The 26792-nt window shown below is 36.7% G+C and overlaps 1 protein-coding gene across 1 annotated transcript in view; it reads right to left on the reverse strand.

The window, feature by feature from the left end:
* The window catches only part of MSANTD2 (Myb/SANT DNA binding domain containing 2), a 63250-nt gene extending 42063 nt beyond the window's left edge, over positions 1 to 21187 (reverse strand). Inside the window, exons 1-3 of the mRNA XM_053690484.1 lie at positions 20739 to 21187; positions 10984 to 11236; positions 3505 to 3552 (exon numbers count right to left, since the gene is read on the reverse strand). Coding sequence (XP_053546459.1) covers positions 3505 to 3552; positions 10984 to 11236; positions 20739 to 21179 — 742 coding nt within the window. The 5' untranslated portion in view covers positions 21180 to 21187. The remainder of the gene's footprint in view (positions 1 to 3504; positions 3553 to 10983; positions 11237 to 20738) is intronic.
* Between the last annotated feature and the right edge of the window lie 5605 nt (positions 21188 to 26792).

Below are 26792 nucleotides of genomic sequence, written 5' to 3' on the forward strand. Positions count from 1 at the left end.
GCAACTATCCTCAACAGGAATAGTTGTCCTCTTAGCAAGAGTAGGAATAGCCCCATCTACTTTAGGAACAGAATGCCCCGATTCCGTAATGGAGTCCGTAAAGGGAAACTTTTTCTTAAAAATAGGAAAGGGAAAAATAAAAAAAAAAAAAAAAGAAAAAGATACCCCCGGCTTCTGCCACTCCTGGGAAATAATATCCTAAGCCCGGTCAGGAACCTCCTTAGAAGAATTAATTATTGAGTTTACTAGATTTCTTAGGCTGGACAGTGACAGGAGTATCCGAATCATCTAAGGTAGCCAACACAAAGGTGTTCAAGCTTAAAGGGACACTGAACCCACATTTTTTTTTTCGTGATTCAGATAGAGCATGCAATTTTAAGCAACTTTCTAATTTACTCCTTTTATCAATTTTTCTTTGTTCTCTTGCTATCTTTGAGAAAGTCCAGAACCTTGGACAGCACTTGTTTATTGGTGGATGAATTTATCCACCAATCAGCAAGAACAACCCAGGTTGTTCACCAAAATGGGCCGGCATCTAAACTTACATTCTTGCTTTTCAAATAAAGATACCAAGAGAATGAAGAACATTTGCTAATAGGACTAAATTAGAATGTTGCTTAAAATTGCATGCTCTATCTGAATCATAAAATAAAAAAAAATTGGGTTCAGTGTCCCTTTAAACCTGAAAGAACTTTCATCAGTTTCAGACGACAGACTTACACTATCCGAATCTGAGATCTCACCCTCAGAAAACTCTGACGCATCTTCCTCAGACATAAGAGGAAGGGCCATCTGTAACACACCACTGGAATCAGAAACCTTGCTGTCTGAATTCCTTTTCCTCTTACGCTTTCCCTTCAACATAGGAAAAGCAGCTAATGCTGCAGATACCGCTGAAGAAACCTGAGCGGCAATTTCAGCTTTCAAATATGCTCCGCTGGGAGCTATAGAGGAACTTCAGGGCGCTGCATATGACGCCATTGTAGCTTGGGACGTTCCAGGAGAAGGCTGTGGTATTACCTGAACAGCATCATCCTGAGAGACATTAGGCTCATCAATTTACACTGTAAAATCTTTTTAACACATGAGGAACAGAACTGCATTGGCAAAGCAGTCTAAGCTTCTAAACACAAAAGACATGCATTTAACTGAATTTGATCCAGATCTGTATCAGAAAAATTACTGCCTGCAGAAAAATTTAAAAGGTCTGTCTCCTCTTACGCTTTCTATGCTAATGGCACAATGTCTTGAGGGTGTTAACCAAATTAAAAATATCAGCAAAAAGAAATGTAATTAAATGGGCAACTATGCGCTCCTTTAACTCTCAGGAACCCCTCAGCTCAGCCTTAGCCGAGGCGCCTACCTGCCACCAATAAGACCTGAGCGACATGTTCTCTCACGCCGGCAGTCAGCACCGCTCTGAAACTAAAACCGACAGAGCGCTCACGTGATCGGCCAAAATACAACTACACCACAGAAAGGCGCAAAATACCACAAAAGCTACTTCCTGGTTACGTAATCCTGAGTAACAGTGCGAGCTGAAATCGAAAACACTATATGGACATCCTAAATCCCCACCGTAATAAAAAGTGAAATTGTGCTTAAAATAATGATCTCAATAAAAAAAGCCTAATTAACCCTTTAGTTTCTGAAAAGTTAGAGTCTCAGTCCTAAATCCCTGCATCATACACTAGTTATCATTCCTTACATAAGGATTATCTGTCTCAGTAATGCATAGAAAATTGTAAGTGCTTATAACTTATCCCCACCTGGAAGAAAAAACAGGCACTTACCTGCCAAATCCGCTGTCCGGCATGAAGACAGCTTGCAGGGTATGTAAGGACACAGTTCCTTCACAGAGACCCTTTAAAAAAGAAAGAAGAGTCACCTACTCTGATTTTCTAGAATAGGGCAGCACAATACTAGGAAAGCACAGTAAGGCCCACCTTCAAATTCCTAGCTGTTTGAAAGCCACCACAACCCTTACTCAAGAGATTAACGTGGAATACGGCTAGACCAAAAAAACTTGCTTGTAGAAATTCAATTATCAGACACCAAAATCTTCACCTCCTCCTTGTACGAAGGCAAAGAGAATGACTGGGGATTGTGGGAAGTGGAGTGATACTGAACAGCTTTGCTGTGGTGGTCTTTGCCTCCTCCTGCTGGCCAGGAGTGATATTCCCAACAGTAATTGATTATTCCGTGGACTCACCATATCTTAGGAAAGAAATTTTTTCAATATTTAAACAGCTAATTAAATTTTTAAAACATACATCTACGTGTTATTATCAGACTAATCTGGTCTTTGAATGCATCATTCTGTCTAGCAGTTATTTAGTGTTTAATGTCCCTTTAACTCCTCTAAAGGTGAAAATACTTGGAACGATATAAACAACCTATCAATCAAGCAAACAGCTGAACCAACCACAAATTATGTGTTTAAGACACTGTGAATGAATGTAAAAAGATGATTTTTATCTTGCATGCCAAGAATGCATGTTTGACTATTCTTCCCTACAGGCCATACAGCTCAAATAAATAGCAAAGAGGAAGCACAACCACTTATCAAAAGAATAGTAGAAACTGTAATCTTTTGTGAAATTATATACTACATTCAAGTTATTCTTAAAGCCAGAATTTTCCACTATCTACAAAATCATCTAACACTTACTCAAAATGCAGGAAGAGAAAAGACAGATGATCACATTTCTACTTTGCTGTTACTTGCTTTTCTTTATGTCTGCTCTTTTCCCTCCCTCTAGGCAATTAAAGGGATACTGAACACAATATTTTTTCATTTCAGGATTCAGATAGAGAATGCAATTTTAAGCAACTTTCTAATTTACTCCTATTATCGCTGGCTCATCATGGTTCAGCACCTGTGTAGCGCTTGCTGATTGGTGGCTAAATGCAACCACCAATCAGCAAGCGCTATCCAGGGTGCTGAACCAAACATGGTCTGGCTCGTAAGATTACATTCATGCTTTTTCAAATAAAGAAATAAAGATAAATAAAGAGAATGAAGAAAAATGATAATAGGAGTAAATAATTAAGTTGCATGCTCTGTCTGAATCATGAAAGAAACAATTTGGATTCAGTATCCCTTTAAGCCACAATTTCAAGGTGTTTTATATACTATTTAAAAAAAAAAAAATCTTTCAGTAATACAACAACTAAAGAGTAAATACACCAGCAAGCATGTATTTCCTAGGAACACAATTACTCCATTCATACCTAACCATATTACATTTATAATTATACATACACCCTAATAAATTAATTAGGTGTACTATATAGCTAGCGATAATGTCTATTGACATTAGGAATTGTGCACAAAATAATGTTATATACAAAACTAACCAATGTAGCACTAAGATTCAGCTGCAGTTTCTTTATAGTAGCATTTTTAAATTGTTAAAAAAAAAAAAATGCTACTCGTTTGGGATTAGTGGAAATTTCACGTTGTGTGTGTTATCACTAAAGAAAGGAAAGTAAATACTGTACCGTCATTAGGAGGACAAGGTAATGAAGGTTTCTGAACCATCCAAGGAGCTGGGGGGGAGAAAAAAAAAACAACACATATCAACCTGTTCAGTTTGTTAACTTTTATGTACAACAAAATTTAATATATGACAATATTATGTTAGCTGTACTTGAACACATTTAGCATTCATAGGCTTTAACATTGTACAATTAGAATTATTCAAACAGCTGTTCTGGAGACAGTTTTTCATAAATTAAATCATAGGCATGGACTGGAAATACTCTGAACAGTTTATATCACCATAGCCAATGCAAGGACACAGCTTTTTGCTTTTTTTACTACAAGCAGGGGCAAACAATATTTTTATCCACTAATGCAGAAAAATGCATTATTATTTTTTTAAAGGGATTGTTAAATCTGGCCCAAGGGGGAAAGTTTACAAAGTCCGGCGGACAGTGGCGTACATCTTCCCACATTTATCATTACACTCTACAGCTAGTGTGCAACCAATCGCACTGTTGGAAAAGTTAAGGGGGGTTGAGATACTCCACATAGATAGCGAAGTGGGTTGTTAAGCAGCAGTCTGATGACCGCAGCTTCTTAACTTTCAGGTGCAAGTTTGTTTGTTTATGCGAGCCTGCAGTCAGAACCTTTAATAAATCTGGGCCTTTGTAAAAACAGATTTAATTCATCAGTTGTAAGGAAGATACGCTTTAACTTACTTTTTAATATAGCGCCGATATTCAAATACCCCGCGCTCCGGCCGCCCACTTCAATAGTAATTTTTTTTGTGAGCTAACGGTTTGACCTGTTCTCCAAATCGGCACTCTAGCTACAAAAAAAAATAAAAAAAATTGTGTGAATGCCTTATGGCTAGAGCACCGATTAAGGAACAATTCTAACCGTTAGCTCACAAAAATACTTACTTTTTAATTTAGCGCTGAAATTCAAATACTGGACGCCCACTTCAAAAGCAAGTTATAGCATATCTTCATTACAACTGATGAAACTCAATCTAAAATAACGCTAACATTCCGGATCGTTTTATACAGAGGGGAAAGTTTACCATCACTTTAAAATATACCACATGCCTGCATTGGTAAACTAACAAAGAAAATCCACACTTTTTAACCTCATGGTTACAGCACTGCCCATTAATATGCATTTTTAATCATACGTTGTGTTCTCTTGTTACCTGCCTAATTGCTGATGACGTTCCAAACATTGGCCATAATTTGTCTTTTCAGCAATGAGGGGGGGGGGGGATTTAAATTACAGCGACACTCAAGTCAAAATTTAACTTCATGATTCAGATAGAAAATGCCATTTTAAACAACTTTCCAATTTACTTCCATTAACAAAATGTACACAGTCTTTTTATATTTACAATGTTTGAGTCACCATTTGTGATTGGCTGATGGCTGTCACATGATACAGGGGGAGTGGAAATAGACATATTTAAAAAAAAAAAAAGAAAAATCTACTACTCCTCATTTGAAATTCAGACTAAGTGCTATTACCATGCATTTGTTGATTATGCAAATCTATTGTATTGACTGGTCTTTTAAACACTAGACAAGGAGTGATACATCAAGATAGTGACATACAGCTGAAATAAGCACAAATCCTAAATTAGTACTACCCAAAATATTCTAAGCTGTGACTCAGCTGCAAGTTTGAGTGATCCTAATGGAACCACTGTGACTTCTGGATTTTCAATACCACTTTGTTACCCAGGAGCTTTGGACTTCTGTGCAAATTGCACTGCCTGTAAACAAGCTGAATTGCTGGCAAACACATTCAGTGTTTGTCTTAACGTCTGTGTAAAGTCCAGTACAATTTTAAAGGGATCGTAAACACCTAGTAATTACAATTAATTTCTGTTCAAGCATTTCTCAACTCAAGGCCTCAAGCACTAGCAAGGGACAATCTACAATATATAATCCCTTTATTACCCATTCCCCAGTTTTGCATAACCAACAGTTATATTAATATACTTTTTACCTCCGATTACCTTGTATCTAAGCATCTTCTGACAGCCCCCTGATCATATTACTTTTTTATTTATTATCTATTGAATTGCATTTAGTACTGTATTGTGCTAAATCTTATATAACTCCTCGGGCGTGAACAGTTATCTATATGGCCCACATGAACTAGTAGTCTCCTGTTGTGAAAAGCAAATAAAAGCATGTTATTAAGACGCTGTCTATAGAGCCTTTGAAACAGGCAGAAATTTAGAGGTTTAAATGTATCAATGTTGGTTGTGCAAAGCTGGGGAATGGGTAGTAAATATATTATCTATCTTTTTAAACAATAACAATTTTAGTGTAGACTTTAACATCCTAGATTTTCATGTTACCTTAAAGTGAAATGAAACCCAAAATTTTTCTTTTATAATTCAGATAGAGAATACAAATTTTATAAAAAGCTTCCAATTTACTTCTATTATCAAATTTGTTTTGTTCTTGAAGACATATCTAGAGCACTACATGAAAGTAAATAGTGCTAGTGTATAACTGCAATATAGGGCTGCAGACACGTGCACACTCCTGAACTTATACTTTGTTTAAAAGTAGGAAGGTAACAAGAAAACAATGAAAATTTGATAAGACGTAAATTGGAAAGTTGTTTAAAACTGTATGTTCTATCTGAATCATGGAAAAAATGTTTGGGTTTTATGTCCCTTTAACTTGAGCACAGGTGAAATCCGCTGACCAGTAACCATGGTTACAAACCAGCTTTCATCCATCAGGTGATTATTTCACATGAGCTTAAAGGAACAGGAAACCCTTTTTTTTCCTTTGATGATTCAGATAACACGTGCAATTTTAACCCCTTAACGACACATGTCGTACAGGGTACGTCACACACAAACTGGTCTTTAAAGACCAGCGACGTACCCTGTACGTCGTTAAGGGTTTCAAGCAGCTGGAAGCGATCATGATCGCTTCCAGCCGCTTTCAAGGTATTGCAGTGATGCCTCGATATTGAGGCATCACTGCAATACCTTTTTTGGCACACCGATGCAGAGAGGGCCACTCTGTGGCCCTCTCTGCATCGGCCAGCGATGGTGCCGATCGTTGGTGGGTGGGAGCCATTTCAGGGAGGCGGGTGGGTGCGCATCGCTGGGGAACTTCCTGTTCTGTGGCAGCAGATATGTCGGGTGCGCGCGGGAGCGCGCGCGGGAGGTGAGAGGCGCGCACCCGCGATCTAGCATAGGACCATTTAAAATTTCTAAGTGCTGGGCAGTGGGAGAGAGGGTGGTGGGTGGCAGAAGAGGAGGGGGGTTACTTTCCAAAAGCGATCTGGGAGGGGGAGGGGGGAGGGTATGGAGGGGAGCAGCTACACTACAGAAAAAGCGAGTGTTTTTTATAAAACAAATGACATTTTATTGCAAAGTGGGTACTGGCAGATAGCTGCCAGTACCCAAAATGGTGGGGAATAGTTAGTGGGGGGAGGGTTAGAGAGCTTTTTGGTGGGGATCAGGGAGTTTGGGGGCTAAGGGGGGATCCTACGCAACAGAATATGATTTTTTAAAAAAAATAAATAAAATTAAAAAAAAAAACTTTTATTTTAGTACTGGCAGACTTTCTGCCAGTACTTAAGATGGCGGGGACAATTGTGGGGTGGGGGAGGGAAGAGAGCTATTTGGGAGGGATCAGGGGGTGGGATGTGTCAGGTGGGAGGCTGATCTCTACATTAAAGCTAAAATTAACCCTGCAAGCTCCCTACAAGCTACCTAATTAACCCCGTCACTGCTGGGCATAATACAAGTGTGGTGCGCAGCGGCATTTAGCGGCCTTCTAATTACCAAAAAGTAATACCAAAGCCATATATGTCTGCTATTTCTGAACAAAGGGGATCCCAGAGAAGCATTTACAACCATGTGTGCCATAATTGCACAAGCTGTTTGTAAATAATTTCAGTGAGAAACCCAAAGTTAGTGAAAAAGTGAACGATTTTTTTTATTTGATCGCATTTGGCGGTGAAATGGTGGCATGAAATATATCAAAATGGGCCTAGATCAATACTTTGGGTTGTCTACTACACTACCCTAAAGCTAAAATTAACCCTAGAAGCTCCCTACATGCTCCCTAATTAACCCCTTCACTGCTGGGCATAATACACGTGTGGTGCGCAGTGGCATTTAGCGGCCTTCTAATTACCAAAAATCAACACCAAAGCCATATATGTCTGCTATCTCTGAACAAAGGGGATCCCAGAGAAATATTTAAAACCATTTGTGCCATAATTGCACAAATTGTTTGTAAATAATTTCAGTGAGAAACCTAAAGTTTGTGAAATTATTTGTGAAAAAGTGAACAATATTTTTTATTTGATCGCATTTGGCGGTGAAATGGTGGCATGAAATATACCAAAATGGGCCTAGATCAATACTTTTGGATGTCTTCTAAAAAAATATATACATGTCAAGGGATATTCAGGGATTCCTAAAAGATATCAGTGTCCCAATGTAACTAGCGCTAATTTTGAAAAAAAAATGGTTTGGAAATAGCAAAGTGCTACTTATATTTATGGCCCTATAACTTGCAAAAAAAGCAAAGAACATGTGAACATTGGGTATTTCTAAACTCAGGACAAAATTTAGAAACTATTTAGCATGGGTGTTTTTTGGTGGTTGTAGATGTGTAACAGATTTTGGGGGTCAAAGTTAGAAAAAGTGTGTTTTTTTCAATTTTTTCCTAATATTTAAAAAAAAAAAATTATAGTAAATTATAAGATATGATGAAAATAATGATATCTTTAGAAAGTCCATTTAATGGCGAGAAAAACGGTATATAATATGTGTGGGTACAGTAAATGAGTAAGAGGAAAATTACAGCTAAACACAAACACCGCAGAAATGTAAAAATAGCCCTGGTCCTTAAGGGAAAGAAATTGAAAAATGGCCTTGTCCTTAAGGGGTTAAACAACTTTCTGATTGACTTCTATTATCTAATTTGCTTCATCCTTGTGATATCCCTTGCTGAAAAGCATATCTAAATTGGCTCAGTAGCTGCTGATTGGTGGCTGCACATAGATGTCTCATGTGATTGGCTCACCCATGTGCATTGCTATTTCTTCAGTAAAGGATATTTAAAGAATGAAGCAAATTAGATAATAGAAGTACTTTAAAATGTTGTTTAAAATTGTATTCTCTACCTGAATCATGATAGAAACATTTTGGTTTTAGTGTCCCTTTAAGGTTTATATATCATAGAAACCTGGCCTGTTAATATTACTTGAGGACTGGAGTTAAGAAACATTAATATTCTACAAAATACTGTATGTATCTTGAAGCAAGCTCCAAATCCTGGAGACCTACAGATGTGAATGGCCAAGACTGGCACGGGAAATAATTCAAATAATGGAAGTCAGACCTGCTTTCAACCACTCCTTGATGACTAGTAAGACCAAGCTTCAAGGCAATGTTACAGGACATTTATTACAAGAGATCCTAATAAAACGAGCTAACGCAGCTATAAAATAATTCAGTACTGCACCACAATCTGACAGACTAGCACTGCTAACATTGCAAAATGCTTCCCTCTAAACACCAGTTTAGGGAAAACCCTTCTTGGCGACACTAATGGAGTTTTTTCTGGAAATGTATAAAAAATTGTGGTCCCTCTGGACTAGAAAGCACAGCTGTCAAAAAAAAAAAGCCACAAGAAAATACATTTTAACATTGCCACCACTAAACCTATGACAATCTTCCAATCCTCGTGAAAATATAACGCATGGACTTGAGCTCCTTGACCACAAAAATTTGGCAGATAGAAATCTGGAAAAGGCTCAAATTTAAAAGGGATAGGCTAGTCAAAATTAAATTTTCATTATTCAGATAGAGCATGCAATATTAAACAACTTTCTAATTTACTCATATTATCAAAATGCAGCCACCTACCTATCAGCAAGTGCTATCCAGGGTAGTGAACCAAAAATAGGCCGGCTCGTAAGCTTACATTCATGCTTTTTCAAATAAAGATAGCAAGACTACAAAGAAAAATTAATAAAAAGGAATAAATTGGAAAGTTGCTTAAAATGTCATGCCCTAAATTTGGGTTCAGTATCCCTTTAACTACTACTGTAAAATCAAAATTAAACTTTCATAGTCTAGACAGAGAATGCGTTTTTAAACAGCTTTCTAGAATACTTCTATTATCAAATTTACTTTTTTCCCTTTGTAATCCTTTGTTGAAGAGAAAATGTATGTAGCTCCATAGGACTTCACGAGTGTGCACAATCTTTAGCAGTCTATGGCAGCAGAGTTTGAAACAATGTTTGTAGTAATGTTAGTTATTGCAAACACGGGTAAAGAAAAGTGTGCACTCCTTAGATCCTATGAGCCCAGCCCACCTGGGTTTACTACAACAAAAATAAATACAAGCAAAGTTTCATAACACAAGTACATTTGAAACTCGTTTAAACTTATAGGCTCTATCTGTATTATGAAAGTTTAATTTTGACTTTTACTGACCCTTTCAGAAATTAAGACTTTAACTGTTTCTTGGATTATGGGAAATACCACAGATAGTACAAAAACACATGGAGTTCGTAATTAACCGTGTCATCCATTAGGAGTGCATTTAAAAAAAAATAAAAAATAATTCAGATATGCTGCAATCAGGATCCTCTGTGCAAGACAAAAGAGAAATAGATGTCTGGAAAACATGGTTACTCTAACCCTCAAAAGTCTATTTGTATACGTAGAAATGTCATATAAAACTTAAAGGGACATTATACACTCATTTTTTTTTTGCATAAATGTTTTGTAGATAATCTATTTATATAGCCCATAAAGTTTTTTTTTTAAATTAATGTATAGTTTTGCTTATTTTTAAATAACATTGCTCTGATTTTCAGACTCCTAACCAAGCCCCAAAGTTTTATTTGAATACGCTCGACTACCTACTCCAGCTTGCTCCTGTTTGTGTAAAGGGTCTTTTCATATGCAAAAGAAGGGGGAGGGGGGGAGTGTCTTATTTGCCACTTGCAGTGGGCTTTCCAGCTACCTTTTCAACAGAGCCAAACTGACAGCTTCTAAGTAAGTTTTTAAACAGTTTTATACTGGATTTTTATATCAGTATCTGTGCATATTATTCTTTATAGTAGTGTATTACATGCAGTTATATGAAAATGAGTGTATACTGTCCCTTTAAAGGCACATGAATAAATAAAGATATATGCGTGTGTATATAGAAATAATATGCGGGTATATAAAAATTTACATAAAATTAGTTTCTCTGACAAATACGGTCAGATTCCATGTATTTAATATTAAGCACAAGACCAGTGCACAGGTGAAGTAATCAGCTGATCAGCAACACCATGGTTACTAACCTGCTCTCACCCATCAGCTGATTATTTCACTTGTGCACTGGTTCAGCTATAATGAAAATCTGGCTTGTTGGGGGTAATTGAGGACTGCGGTTGAGAAAAAAAATTATATAGAACATCTAACAAGCGACTGGATTTTAGCTTTTATTCCTTACTCAGATCTTCTCCAGGAAATGCTTGAATATCTTGACTATGATTTCCCCAGTCATCTTGAGAAAACTCTTCCATGGTACTTCCATCCGATTCCATTTCTTGATACAATCCACTACTGTTGATTAGCACTGGTTGGCATGACTGAGAATCCCATCCTCCCTGCCCAAACACACGCTCCAGTTGTTCAAATGTATAGCTGCTCTTCCTTTTGCCGACACCCCGTTCTTTCACTCTACTGTAACACCTGCGAAGAGTCTGCAAAAGGAAAGAGGGGGGGGGGGGGGAAAAGTTTTATTTTAGAATAACCAATAGCCGACCAATTGCAAAGCAAAATACCAAAATGACAGACATAAGGAGGCTTTAAGGGGCATTTTCTTTTTATATATGGTTATCAGGATTTATCAATCCCGAATAAAGCACTCTTTTATAAAGCCATATTTATCTTTAAAAGGGACGGTGTACACCAATTTTCATATAACTGCATGTATTAGACATTACTGTAAATAATATGCACTGATAATGATCTAAAAATCCAGTATAAAAACTTTAAAAAATCTCCCAGTTTAGCATTGTTTATGAGGTTAGGCTGGGACACCTAGTGAAAGGGGCTGGGAAAGCTGTAAGAGCAGACACTCCCCCCTCCGCACATATGAAAAGAAAGATTACAGGCTCATGCTCGCTCCTGTTTATGTAAACATGCGTGTACTTAGGGGCTTGGATAGGAATCTGAAAATCAGAATAATGTTATTAAAAATAAGCAAAAAGTATATATTGTTACAAAAACACTCCCAGATGGGCTATATAAAATGTATTATCTACAAAACATTTATGCAAAACATTTATGCAAAGTAAAATCTAGTGTACAATGTCACTTTAACTTCTATGAGGGACAGCTCCAAAACTATTTTATATTTGTGAGACAACTGCAAAAGTGATATTAAACACTGTACTGTGAAAGGTTTTAAATTGAGTTGACATTGCAATGTTCTTAGCACAATTTTTTTGCTGATCAAGAGCTGTTCAGGGATGCACCCCTTGGAAAAAAAAAAAGAATAACAAAAAATAGCTTGACTGGCAAGCAGGCAACTGTCAGCAGATAAGCACTAAACTCCAGCTCTCTTAAATGACCTCAGTGCATGCCAGTTCACTGGCTGAGTTATCAAAGTTGCAACCAAGTTGCTCTCCACCCTCTCATCAGGCAGGACATGGCAGTGACAGGAGTTCTTGGGGAATACGGAACCTGGCAGAGCGCAGGCACCTAGAGGCACAGGGAAGCAGTGAGAGGCCTGCAGCTGCCTCCGGGACCTGTATGTTCCCCGGAGTAAGCCATGCTCATGAGGTAAGAGGTGGGAAGGCGACTTGCTCCATATTCATGCCCAGGATGAGGTGCACTTATTACTGCAGCATTAAATACGTGTTACATACTATTACCCTGTGTTATATATAGAGATGTAAAACAGGTAATGCAGATGTTTGTCCCCGTGAATCCCGGCGCTCAGATGTACACAGTAGCACAGTGTTCAATTTTCCTGGGTGCAAGTGGTGCCCCAAAAATTAATTATAGCTGAAGTAAAGGCTCCCTATATAATCTGCACTTAGAACATTAGCCCTTTGACACTACCACCTGCTTGTTAGTTTTTACAGGGGACTTTATATATTTTAACCATGGCCCAAAATCAGCTTTTACCCAGCTAAAAATAGAAAACTATTAACACAAGGGGTATATTTTCTAACTGAATTAATTCATTTTTAATTATGTAAATACAACAGGGCTCGACAAACCCAGGAGCCTGGGAGCCACCGACTCCTAGAATTTTACCCCTGGCTCCTAACTGTTTGGGTTATTCTCCATAGATCTATATACAGATACCACTGTCTACCTCCTAAGCATATGTCTGGCTACTAAATATTCTTACCGACTCCTAAATTTTAAACAGATTTGTCGACCCCTGAAATACAAGACCGGTAAGTGAAAATATTTATTTATTGATTTAAACAGAAACTGATATACATCTATATACACACACATATACTATTTTGATATTGTGTATTTTTTCCACACCCCTGTAGTGTAGTATTTAACGTAGATTAGTGACACAAACAAACCAGGACCCACAAAAAAAAAAGTTCACATAAAATATCTCAAGTCAGGAGGAGTAATCATTCATGTCCTCGGTACTCAGTATAACTACATTTCAACCACTTGCAGTAAAAACAGCACAATAGAGAGTACTCTTTACTCTGGCTGTGCAGTGTGCTGGAAATTGTAGTTCCCAAGTTCGGTCTGAAGGAGATGCGACAGACCGTCTGCAAGAAACATGGAAAGTGAATAGATATAGATATAGATATATATATATACACACACACACACCAGGTCTCAAAAACCCATTCACTTGCTTAACTTGTGAGATAATAATTCAATATAGATAAATTAGGCCATTCATTGTTTTGTAGCATAAATATTTTTTTTTCCCAAATAATGCTACAAATGCTAGACTGGAAATTATACTTTTAAAGTATTTTTTGAACAATATGATTACCATTTATTTTCTTTCCCTGTAGAATTATTTTGTTAGAAAAAAAAAAATCTAAGTCTGAACTAAATGTTCAGCCTTGTAAGAGCAAATGTAGAAATATATTTTCTTGTGAGAATCCTACTTCTTCCATATGCTCTTCTGCCCACTGATTTATAGGAGAGATGGGTAAAGCCTGTGTAATGCATAACCAATTTATTAGCTTGGTTTACAATTCCTTCCCTATGTTTCAAAGAAATAATGAGTCTGAGCACTTTGGATCAATGGTTTAATGCCAGGACTAAGAATAGATGGGTACCATGTCTTCTGCTGAATAAATCCTTATATCTGAAAGTGGTCTCAGTACAGTTGGAGATGATATGCTTCTAGAATTGGTTTTGAACTATCTTTAAAAAGAGTGTATTACAGCTCCTTTACTACACAATTAAAAATGTTATATTACAATATTATGGTGTTTTGTGCCCCTTTAATCCTGTTTAGAGGCATCCCAATCATGCATCTGTTTGAACAAGCTTTAATATCCTCCTGGTATCTGCTGCTCACATTTACTATTTTACAAAAAAATCACAGGTGCTAATCCGTACAATACGGAACCACTGGTGCTGATCATTGGGATTATCATCCTAAACAAATCTTCCTGTCTCCTAGTTGGTATTTGACTTTGGTTTTCAGCGTTATGTACGATTTAACAGTGGTTGATCAATCTGAAATATACTTCTTAGAAGATCAAGGGAAATGTTTATATTAAAAAATAAAGTACAAAATATGTGGGAGCCATAACTTATGTTTTTGGAGTCACCATGTGCAGATTATTTTGGCAATAACATTTTTCAGATCTCAAAAAATACATTTCAGATAGGTCATGCAATTTTAAACTACATTCCAATTTACTTTTATCATCAAATTGTCTTTGTTTCTTGGTATTCTTTGTTGAAAGCTAAACCTAGGTATGCTAGTTTCTAAGACCCTTGAAGGCCGCCTCTTATCTCAGGGCATTTTGACAGTTTTCACAGCTAGAGGGTGTTAGTTCACATGTGCCATATAGATGACATTGAGCTCACACACGTGGCATTACCTAGGAGTCAGCACTGATTGGCTAAAATGGATGCCTGTCAAAAGAACTAAAATAAGGGGGCTGTCTGCAGAGGCTTAGATACAAGGTAATCACAGACGTAAAAAGTATATTAATATAATAAACGTGCTGGTTATGCAAAACTGGGGAATGAGTAATAAAGGGATTATCTATGTTTTTAAACAAAAATTCTGGAGAAGACTGTCCCTTTAATATAACAAATGTTTATGTCAAGCTTAGGAATGAGTAGTAAAGGTGTTCTCCATCTTTTAAAACAATAAAAAAGTAGACTCTCCCTTTACATTCAAATCATACAATTAAAATCAACTCCATTAAAGAATACTACTAAACAAGATAACCGAACACTAAAACTACAACCTACTGGAACCTTCCTCGTATTAGCTATCTCATTTTTTCCCCTAAATACTGTTACACAAAAGATTGATTGCAGATTTGCACAATTATATTATCCTTATTCTTTATTTTCTCCCTTCAGCCAAATTTAATTTTTTTTTCTCTTATTATATAAATCCTATATATAGCTATAAATATACGATTAGAAAATGTAATGTAAGTTTATGAGCAGGGTGGATATTCATGGATGTAAGGTTGATTTTTTGGTAAATGAATTATATTAATCCATTCACAATGTCATGCTCTTTCAGAGGTTTCTGTAAGATTATTTTAGGCATTTTTTTTTTTTCTATCTAGAAAATGATCACATATTTTTGGTTTTGTAGTTCACAAAATTGTGAATTTTTGTCTGCTGGGACAACAAGCCTTACTTTCACCGCAAAAACGTTATAAAATAAACATTATGGTCATTAAGGGGTTGATGGAACATAAACCCAAAATTATTATTTTACGATTCAGATAGAGCATACAATTTTTAAAAAAAAAAAAAAATGTTCAGATTTATTTCTTATAACATTTGCTTCATTCTCTTGATATCATTTAGCCACCAATTAGCAAGCGCTACCCAGGTGCTGAACCAAAGATGGGCCGGCTCATAAGCTTACATTCCTGCTTTTTCAAATAAAGATACAAAAAGAACAAAGAAAAAATGATCATAAGAGTAAATTAGAAAGTTGCTTAAAATTGCATGCTCTATTTGAATTGTGAAGGAAACATTTTGGGTTCAGTATTCTGTATAACAGGGTGCAGCAATGCATTACTGGAAGATAGCTGAACACATCAGTAAACCAATGGCAAGAGGCATAAATGTGCAGCCACCAATCAGCAGAAACAAGACTGGAAGGGCTGGTAGATATCAATGACAATGTTGTCACTTTAATGCACTTAAAGGACCAGTCAACACAGTAGATTTGCATAATCAACAAATGCACGATAACAAGACAATGCAATAGCACTTAGTCTGAACTTCAAATAGTAGATTTTTTTTTCTGACAATTTTAAAAGTTATGGCTTTTTCCACTCCCCCTGTACCATGTGACAGCCATCAACCAACTACAAATGCATACACGTACCATGTGACAGCCATCAGCCATTCACAAATGCATACACACTTATTCTTGCACATGCCCAGTAGGACCTGGTGACTCAAAGTTTAAATATAAAAAGAATGTGCACATTTTGTTAATGGAAGTAAATTGGAAAGTTGTTTAAAATAGCATGCTCTATCTGAATAATGAAGGTTTAATTGATCGAGTGTCCCTTTAATTTACTTCTTATCTCGGTACCACACTTTCTATGGAGCTTACCTAGATATCCTTTTCATCAAAGAATACCATGAAAACAAAGGATATTAGATAATAGAAATAAATTCGGAAGTTGTTTAAAATGGTATGCTCTGAATCATGAAAGAAAATGTTTGTGTTTCATGTCTCTTTAAAAGGTACAATGTAAGCTGTTGTATACATAGTGTAATAAGTTATATGCCAAAATGAATAAACAGATTAGCTATCTTTGATGAATATACGTGTATTGTTTCCTTCTGGCACCAAAAATAGATCAATTACCATTTTCTGTAGCTAGGGATAATTGCATTGAACACATTTATTTGTTTTTGTCTACAGAGAGTGAGCAGATCCAAGAGGGTACAGACAACAGTTTCAAGCACTTAAAGTGACACTAAACCCAAATTGTTTTCTTTCGTAATCCAGATAGAACATGCAATTTTAAGCAACTTTCTAATTTACTCCTATTATCAATTTCTTTGTTCTCTTGCTATCTTTATTTGAAAAGGGCATCTAAGCTTTTTTTTGTTCAGAACTCTGGAAAGCACTTTTTTTTTTTATTGGTGGATGACTTTATCCACCAATCAGCAAGGACAACCCAGGTTGTTCAACAAAAAATGGGCCGGCATCTAAACTTACATTCTTGCATTTCAAATAAAGATACCAAGAGAATTAAGAAAATTTTATAATAGGAGTAAATTAGAAAGTTGCTTAAAATGTCATGCTCTATCTGAATCACAAAAGAAAAAATTTGGGTTCAGTGTCCCTTTAAATAATTATTTAATAAGGTGTCAGCTATGCCTGGGATACAGTTTCTCACTGCTGTGAGTGACAGAGTGCACGCTTGTATTGCATAAAATAGGTGCACCATGACAGAACACTGTAAATTGTCAATGACGACGCAGGAGAGCCCTCTGAATCACGTCTTGGCTGCGTGGGGGCTAGAGAGAAACTTTAATTTTTGTTTTCGGTTGAGAAGCAAGAACAAGGTTTAGAGAGACTGACCCAAGATCAGAAACTCACCTGTAGCCAGTTCCAAAATTCTTTGCTTTAGCTCAGACATCCTCAAATTTGGCCCTCCAGAGGTTTTTGGAATTACATTTCCCATGATGCTCAGCCAGCATATCAGCTGGCTGAGCATCATGGGAAATGTAGTTCCAAAACCTCTGGATGGCCAAGTTTTAGGATGTCAGCTTTAGCTCATTGGACCCAGAGCGAGCAAGACAGAACCTTCTATATGCTACTCAGTGCTGGAACGTATTTACATCTGACCATTGTCTAGGTTTGTCAATCCTTTATACTGTATAAGCAAAAAGATGCAGATAAGTGTTCCTATCATTCCACTTGTGAAACCAGAGCACCTTAATCTCTAACCTTTATACACATTTATATTAACTTGATCACGTAATCTATGATGTACTGCATACAGACAGCATCATGAAATATGGCTACAAAGGATGTAAACTGTATACTAAAATGTGTCATTTTCTTTTAAAAAAATATATATTATTAATGCTAATGTTTTGTTAAGCTATTTGGAAGGCAAGAAAGTAAAGTAGAAGATAAAGACAATGGAGGTGATTATGATTAGGGTATTATTTTGTTTTTATGTAATATAAAATAAGTTATTAACATACAGAAGTATAATTTAACAGCTTTGCTGGCCAGAAAAACACATAAATAAGTTCCCACAGGAATAGGGACCTTAATTCCTCCTGTATTTGTCAAATTTTGTCTCGTCTCTTACAAGTTTGATATCATTGTTTTATTTAAAATGAATTGAATTGTACCTATGGATAGCGCTGCTGAATATGTTGGCATTTCATAAATTAAGTATAATAATAATAAATCAATGATATATGCCCAACTGTTAGCTATAACCTAACCTCTTGACTGTAAAACAAAAGCAGAAGTGATTTAACCATTCACTTACTATGCGAGTTGTGGGATATAAAATGTATAAAATCATTGCTCTGTCCATGTTTCTCCCATTTGTATATGCAATTAACTATTTGAAGATCATTTGACTGCACTCAGAAAATTGGTTAAAGGGACATTATACACTCATTTTTTCTTTGCATAAATGTTTTGTAGACGATCTATTTATATAGCCCATAAAGGTTTTTTTTTTTAAAAAAATGTATAGTTTTGCTTATTTTTAAATAACATTGCTCTGATTTTCAGACCCCTAACCAAGCCCCAAAGTTTTATGTGAATTCCGGCAGCTACCTTCTCCAGCTTACTCCTGCTTGTGTAAATTGTCTTTTCATATGCAAAAGAGGGGGGGGGGGGGGGGGGAGTGTCTTATTTCCCACTTGCAGTGGGCTTTCCAGCTACCTTTTCAACGGAGCTAAACTGAGAGCTTCTAAGTAAGTTTCTAAACAGTTTTATACTGGATTTTTATATCAGTATCTGTGCATCTTATTTTTTATAGTAGTGTCTATTACATGCAGTTATATGAAAATGAGTGTATACTGTCCCTTTAAACCCTATATCCAAAATACAGTTAAAGCCGTATGAGAGAGCACGCAACCTAAAGCACCACATTCCAAGTTCATTGCCAATTCTCTACCCACAATGCAATTTCTTGTCTGAAGATAGGAAATATATTAAAGTGAATGTAAATTTTGATGCTAAAGTGCCTGGTTTTTAAAAATTAGAATAAAAATATGGGCACTTTAATTCATCAAAATTTACATTTCACTCCTGTTGTGAAAAAAAACTTACCTTTTAATCTTGACAGCAGCTCCAGCTTCCTCCACCCGTCGCAAAGCCTCTTCCTGGGTCTAAAATGAGGAATCCGACTTCCTCCAATCACGGCATTGAATCAGACACCGATTCCCCCAGGGGGGGAAAGCTGTGATTGGAGGATGACCTATCCATCATTTCTGACATCAGAAATGGCTTGCAACGACCGGAGGAAGCTTGAGCTGCTGTCAAGTTTAAAAGGTAAGTTTTTTTCACAACAGGAGTGAAATGTAAATTTTTATGAATTAAAGTGCCCCTGTTTTTAATCAAATTTTTAAAAACCGGGCACTTTAGCATCAAAATTTAGATTCACTCTAAGAATATAGCTACAACAAGGATTTCTGAAACGTGAACACCAAGGAAATACATCCAGGAAGGAGCAAGTCAGATCTAACATGGGCCACGGTGACAGACAAGTTTTGATGTTCATAGGACTGTTGGTACTATTGCCTATGCCGATTTCCTTGCAAACTGTGCCACTGGGAATATTCAAGTAATAAAACTTGTACCGTATAAATTGTGGAGTAAAAAAAAGCAAAGCCAGGTCTCTGCTTTCCTTCCCTAAAGTTTGGCATGACATTAATCTTGGCCTGTGGCAGCATCCTGCTGTGAAGAATCAACAGGAGACAGTATGCTAGTGTGCAAGGCAAGTGCCTATGCTTTGAGAAACACAGCAACTGTCTGGACAACAAAACTGAGCCAGACAACAGAAATTAATACAGCCAATCAAGGGGTTAAATCACTAGTACACACCCATTTAATATAACCTAACTGCCCTCAATACATTCATCAGTAAATTTAACATAAGGGGCACAAGCATGCTGCAAACAGGACAAGAGAGGCTGTGCTGCTGCACATTTCCCTAAAAATGCCAGAATAGAGGTAGATTTTACCATGACCCACTGATTAGCAACAAGGCACTTGATGTTTATAAAGCTCTGTTAAGTTGCTTCTTAAGTAGGTCTAAATAGTTTTTATATATATATATATATACACCCACTAAACACTATAGTAAATGAAACATAGCAAGTTGTACCCTGCTATTGCTGTCTAATGAGTTCTTATGTCAAGGGTCAACAAATATAGTTGAAATTTATAATAGATATTTGGAGAAGGAGAATAACCAAAAAAGTTAAGAATCAGGAGTAAATTTCTAGGAGCCAATGTGACTCAATTAGCTTTTTGTTTTTTAAATAGCACCTGGCAGTACAGGGGACACCATGATTGTGTCCAAATGTATTCTTCCCTGCACAATTGCAGAGAAACCAACACACCTGTCAAAGGACCTGTGATTGCTGGTTTCTCGGTGCACCATGCATACTTAGTGAACCCTCCAGTACCTAAGACCACTTCAAATCTTTGATTTAGAAAATATTTTATAATAATAATACTACAACATCTGCTTAAAACAAGACTGGAAGGGCTGGTAGATATCAGAAGATATCAATGGCAATGCTGTCACTTTAATGCACTTCTTATCTGGGTACCACACTTTCTATGGTGCTTACTATTAAAATGCAGTTATTAGGAAGGTATGAGGCGGGTGCTGAATATTACAAAGGAATACTACTGCCAGCACCCTCGAATGCTGCACTTAGCTGTCCAGGTGACATCGCAGAGGATGCTTTGTGTGACACAGCAATGTTATTTGCGGGAATCTTAAACCAGCTTTAAGCCACCTTGAATTGGTGACATCTGTAGGTTACCTTCATCCTCTCTCGACACTGGGACGGGGTCCTCTCATAGCCCAGTTCTGCCAGCGCCCTAGATACCCGGTCATACATAGCAGGCCCGGGAGCTTTGCTTCCAAAGATGGTACCAGCTCCCTCAAGCTGCTGGTACCGGGCTTCCACAAGCCGCTCATTGCCCCACACAGCTATTAGCGCGTTTGTCTCGGCCGGTGTCCAGGACATCCCCCTGCATGCAGTGGAGAAAGAAACTGAAGGAGAAGCGCCGCTGAGGCCTGTGTTGGCACCACCAGGTGTCCCGGTGTTCAGAGGGGATGATCGGCTGGGGGTAGAAGGATTAGAAAGAGATCGGTTTCCGTCACTAAGCACTGGGGAACCCGGTGATAAAACTTCAGCCTTCGGTATTTTTACACAAGACGAAGCCTCGGACGGAAGCTCCAAATTACAGGGCGCCGCCATGTTCCCTCTTGTGTGGGGCCGGAAATGGCGCAGCCGAGGAGGAGTCGGAATATTTTTAGATGTGAGGCCCGCATTGTAGAGCTATGGTGGTGGGCACATGGAAAGGGGTATATTATGTAGGTGGGAAAAGGTTAACTTAAAAGAAAATACCTGAGATTATACTCCTCGGCGTGCGCCCTCAGCATACGGACAGAACAAAAAGAAAAAAGAAATAACTCCTATAAATATGTAACTTCTAGTCGGTCGCGCATATTTTGCCAAATTCCAAATGCGGCACAGGCTTTAGTAATTCAGCGTTTATACCAAATATCAACAGAAGGGCAATATATTTTAATGTTAAGGTCTTGTTAGCTTAAAATAACAATGAAAACAGGGTAAAACAAAGTTGACAATAATTCTGCTTAAACACGGTAGAAATAGACACGCTATTGATACAAAATTTTGTTTAAAATGTAAATTGGGCTGCTTGTTCCAATACAATAAAAACAATTACTGGATACTTCAGAAAAAAAAAAAAAGTGCTGTATTTTACTCCCGGTTGGGCATCAATTTTAACCCTTTAAGGACACAGCTTTCAGTTTGCTCAATTGTTTTATGACGGAAAAATTCCGTCATATGTCCTTAAGAGGTTAAAATAACTATAAGGTGTTTATATACCAGTACTCTATGTGACAAAGTCTTCTCATTCTTTTTAGGCAATACAACCCCCAATAGTATTTTATTTTTATTTGATTACACATTGTTACCTTTTGTTACGCCCTGGCACCAGTTGCAGTACATAACGGATAACATGCAGCTCCTGTTTGTGCCAGATCACGTTATGTTTTTTGTTGTTGTTTTTTTTATAAAGAAAGTGCTGATAAAAAAAAAAAAAATCAGTGTCAATCTTTGGAGCCAAATTGGGATCACATTCTTCCCCCACTATATATGAGTTGTTATTGACCTTGTCTTAGTAAAAAACATTTGAGAACCAGGGACACTTTGCAGCAGAGCAATCAAGCAAGTTACATTAGCATTGACTACAACAAAACACCTTTTTTTTTTTCCATAGCTCTGCCCCAAAGCACCCAATATAAATTCAACACAACCTATGTAAAATATTAAATATAGTATTATTTAATTGAATATGTAAACTGCAGGGGATTTACATATGCCAGTTAATCAAACTAGATCTATTACTTTATTATTCTGCTGTTTTAATGTAAAGTGCTGCATACTGTGATGCTACAATATGCAGACAAAATGTATATAAGACTAGCAAAGTACTCTGGTTTTATAACTGCATTCTGGCAAGTGGCAACTGTGCCAATTCCAAAATTTAGAAATTAAAATTCAAGAAAAGTCAATTTCCTGTATGTTTTGAGAATACTGTGCAAATCTGTTTAGAGGTTCTGCATCACTACCCTTAAAGTGAAAGTAAATACTAGAGTTTTAGAAACTCTAGGATTGACTTTTAAAACAAATAAAGGGGACTTTCATTCATGAAGTATAAGATACTTCATGTAGAAAGCTCCTTTATTTGTTTTAACCGATCGCCGTTCTTAGCTGCTACAGCAGCACATGGCTAAAAAAAACATTTGGCTAAAAGGTGAAAACGTCACCGCTTAGCAAAAACATTTTTTAGCCGTCAGGGCTCAAAATGTCCAGTAGCCATTGGCGAATGGAAATTTAACAGTGGCGAGTGAAAGTTAGTGAGTGAATGTCTACAAATAGTATCTAAATGGATATTATATAAACATAAAAGGGCAAGGGTATGTTATTCCTTTAGGGACCCCATTAGTGCTTAGACTGTTACTTCTGCAGGGTAAACAGAAGCAGAGAGAGATTAGAGAGGAAAAGTAAAAGTGGAGAAAAATATAGCATTAAGAAAGAGTGGAGAAAAAAAAGAGGAGAGAGAAAGAGTGTAAAGTGGAGATATGGCCAAAGAGAGAAGGGAGGGGAGGAAAGAGAGATTGAAGAGAGGAGGGAGTGGAGAAATATTAATGAGAGATGATAATTTATATATTTTTTTCCAGGTCTGCTATGACCTCACATTAATGTCAACACTCTGCTTTCTCTCAGTTCATCAACTTCCTTTTTCTGTCCAGCTGTTGTCTTCCCAGAGCCCTCGTTGATGTTGCTAACTGCTATCAACTTATTTTTGTTAATTTATTACTGTATGTAGCATTATTTCGTCTATGATATAAAACAAAAACAATATTAAAATATTACTGCACAATCTCGCTAAAAGTTGGATGAAAAATAATTATGTAGGGACTATTACAGTTGAAGGTAAAATATATACTTCTAAAGACATTATAGCCCAATTTCAGCTCTTCTTCCAGAATTCTTCCTCCAGAAGGTATACTCATCAGATAATATTGATAAAGAGGCTAAAAATTTTTTTGGGGATAATATTAATCTCCCTAAAGTCTCACTCGATCAATTGTCTTTGCTCAATAGTAAAATTACGCTAGATGAAATCACGTAATCAATTTCTAAATTGGCAAACGGCAAGGTACCTGTCCCAAACTAACTTCCTTCGGAATTCTCTAAAATTACACAAGAACAAAATTTCTCCTGTATTGGCTACCTTATATAACAATTATTTTATAAATAATATCAAACCATCTAGATTTTTCACAGCCTCTGTTATCTTTATTTTGAAAAAAGACAAGGAGATGGAGTCAATGGTGCTTACCGTCCAATTTCCTTACTTAATACAGACTACAAAATTTTAGCAAATATAATAGCAAATAGACTTAAAAAATCATAGGAGAAATAATTCACATAGACCAAACTGGTTTAATGCCAGGTAGGACTTAACAGAAAAATATCAGATTAGCAATGCTATTAATAGAACACTTTATGTCTCAAAACAAAATCAACCCTCATACTCAGAGAGGCTTTGCACTACTTACTGTAGACGTCGAAAAGACATTCAACTCCATCTCCTGGGAATATCTGTTTACCGCTTTGAAGCAATTTGGCTTCATAGGTTCTTTTGTTAATTATATCAAACTGATTTATCATGATCCAGTTTCCTTCCTGAGTATTAATGGTTTGCTATCTTCAAGCATAACCTTACAAAAATGAACTAGATAAGGTTGTCCTTTATCGCCGTTACTCTTTAATATTGCGCTTGAACCCCTAGCAATAATTTGTAGGAAAAAGTTAGAAGGTATTCTAATAGGCAAAAAACACTTTATTCTTTCCCTCTATGCAGATGATATGCTATTTTGTGTAGGAAATACGAAGGTAAATATTCCCAATATCTTAAATATTTCTGGATATAGTAAATTCTTGGGATATAGAATCAACCTTAGTCAGAAATACTTTAGATTGTTAAAAAAAAGACATCTAAATCAGGGCTCGACAAACCCAGGAGCCTGGGAGCCACTGGCTCCTAGAATTTTACCCCTGGCTTCTACGTTTTTGGGTTATTCTCCATATATCTATATACAAATCCAACTGTCTGGCTCCTAAAAATATGCCTGGCTCCTAAATATTCTTACTGGCTACTAGTTTTTAAACAGATTTGTCAAGCACTGAGCTAAATGACTAATCCCTTTACACAAGCAAAAGGGAAAATTAAATATTTAGGAATAACACTATCTAAAAATCCAGAGGAATGGTATGAACTTAAAGGGACACTGAACCCAAATTTTTTCTTTCATGATTCAGATAGAGCATTCAATTTTAAGCAACTTTCTAATTTAATCCTATTATCAAATTTTCTTCATTCTCTTGGTATCTTTATTTGAAATGCAAGAATATAAGTTTAGATGCTGGCTTCACCATAAAGAAAACTGTGAGAGCGAACGGCAGGGTAAATTTAAAACCAAGTCTTTTATTTTCAAAAAAGTTTAAAAGCTGATGGTCCAAAACAACAAAAGAACTTTGCACACAAGCACCTAGGGTAGGCAAGCTTACGCGTTTCGGCTGTTAAGCCGTAATCATAACATGAGGTAGCCTATACCAGGTGATGCTTATATACACATATAATTAATTAACATCACAAGTTCAAAGGTTAAAACAACTCCCCTAGGTGTATTAACACGTAGTGTGCCAGAAACCGGCCTTGGTACAAATTTAGTACAACATGATCATATTACATACTTGAGGAATAAGATAAATAACAATGAATGAAAGCATCATAGTGTAGATCTTATAAAACAATTTGTATAGTAAAACAGAAATGTTTAAACAACCCTAAAGTAGGTGTGGAAAATGTGGTGTTGGTCCCACACAAAAACAACAAATGCAATGGTATATATCAATGAAAATCATAGATGTATGTAGGTCCCAAATTAATATGCACTGAATGGGTAATATGCGGGATATACAAAATACAGTGTTCAAAGCTGGAAATATAGCGACGGTACCATAAAACCAAAAATATATATAATAGTGTACCGGATGTATATACAGCATTGTACCCATGTAGAAACAAGTACAAAGGTATCTACCATATGCAGAACTATGCAAGAGTATCTGGGATTGAATATAAAGGGATGTTCTATAATATTGCCGTGCATAAGAAATAGAACATAACCCTAAATGTACACATAGAGGGTATAATTAACCTAAACCCATGTGGGATCCTTGCTGGAAATTGAAATGCCCTTTCTAGACTCAGAACTCCAGGGGATATTTCTAGAGTGATTACCATAGCTACCTAATACGTTTACGTATATATATATATATATATATATATATATATATATATATATATATATGGGCCTTTCTAGTACCATGAGGGGGGGGGGATGAGGGGAAAAGGGAAGGCATAGTACTAGACATCTCATGTAGTAGCACCTAGGCCCCATTAATACTGATGGTAAAAAATATATGTATATATATATATATATATATATATATATATATAAAACTTAGCAAAATAGATAGTACTAGTTGAAGTAAGGGATAGTTGTGGAAATATACTCGATTACTTAAAGGGTAATAGAACTATTACATGCTGGTGCGATGGAATATTATTCCCAGTAATTAATAAGATCGAATTCGGAGTTAAGTCCATAAGGGATCTTAGTCTCTAGCTTAAATATCCACAACATCTCCCGCTTCCCCAAGATAGTATCCCTATCTCCTCCTCTTTTGGGATAAGGGACCATATCAATGGGTTGCCAAGAGAAGCAGGATAATTCCTTATTGTGAACCACTGAAAAGTGGTGCACCAGTGGGGTAGAGGCTTTACCCACTCGTATGGTAGAAAGATGTTCTCTCACTCTAGATCTAACGTCCCTCGTCGTGAGTCCAATGTATTGTTTGCCACATACTGTGCACGTTATACAGTATATGACATATGTAGAAGTGCAGTTGAGGCAGAAGTTAATATCATATATTTTACCAGTTTTGGAGGATCTAAAAATATCAGATACTATCAGGTACTCGCATGCCCCACATCTGGAACTGCCGCACCTGTATGACCCTTTGTGAGTAAGCCAAGAACTGGTTTGAAGTAATGGCTTCTTAAGGACCGTGGGTGACAAAATGTTTCCCAATGTCCAATTCCTACGGTAGGAACATCTGACACCCTCTTGTACACAATCTATCAGTCTTTCATCCGCAACGAGCATCTTAAAGTGATGTTTAACTATACTGCATACTTCTTCA

This window comes from Bombina bombina, chromosome 8 (assembly GCF_027579735.1).
Source record: "Bombina bombina isolate aBomBom1 chromosome 8, aBomBom1.pri, whole genome shotgun sequence".
NCBI classification, from domain to species: Eukaryota; Metazoa; Chordata; class Amphibia; order Anura; family Bombinatoridae; genus Bombina; species Bombina bombina.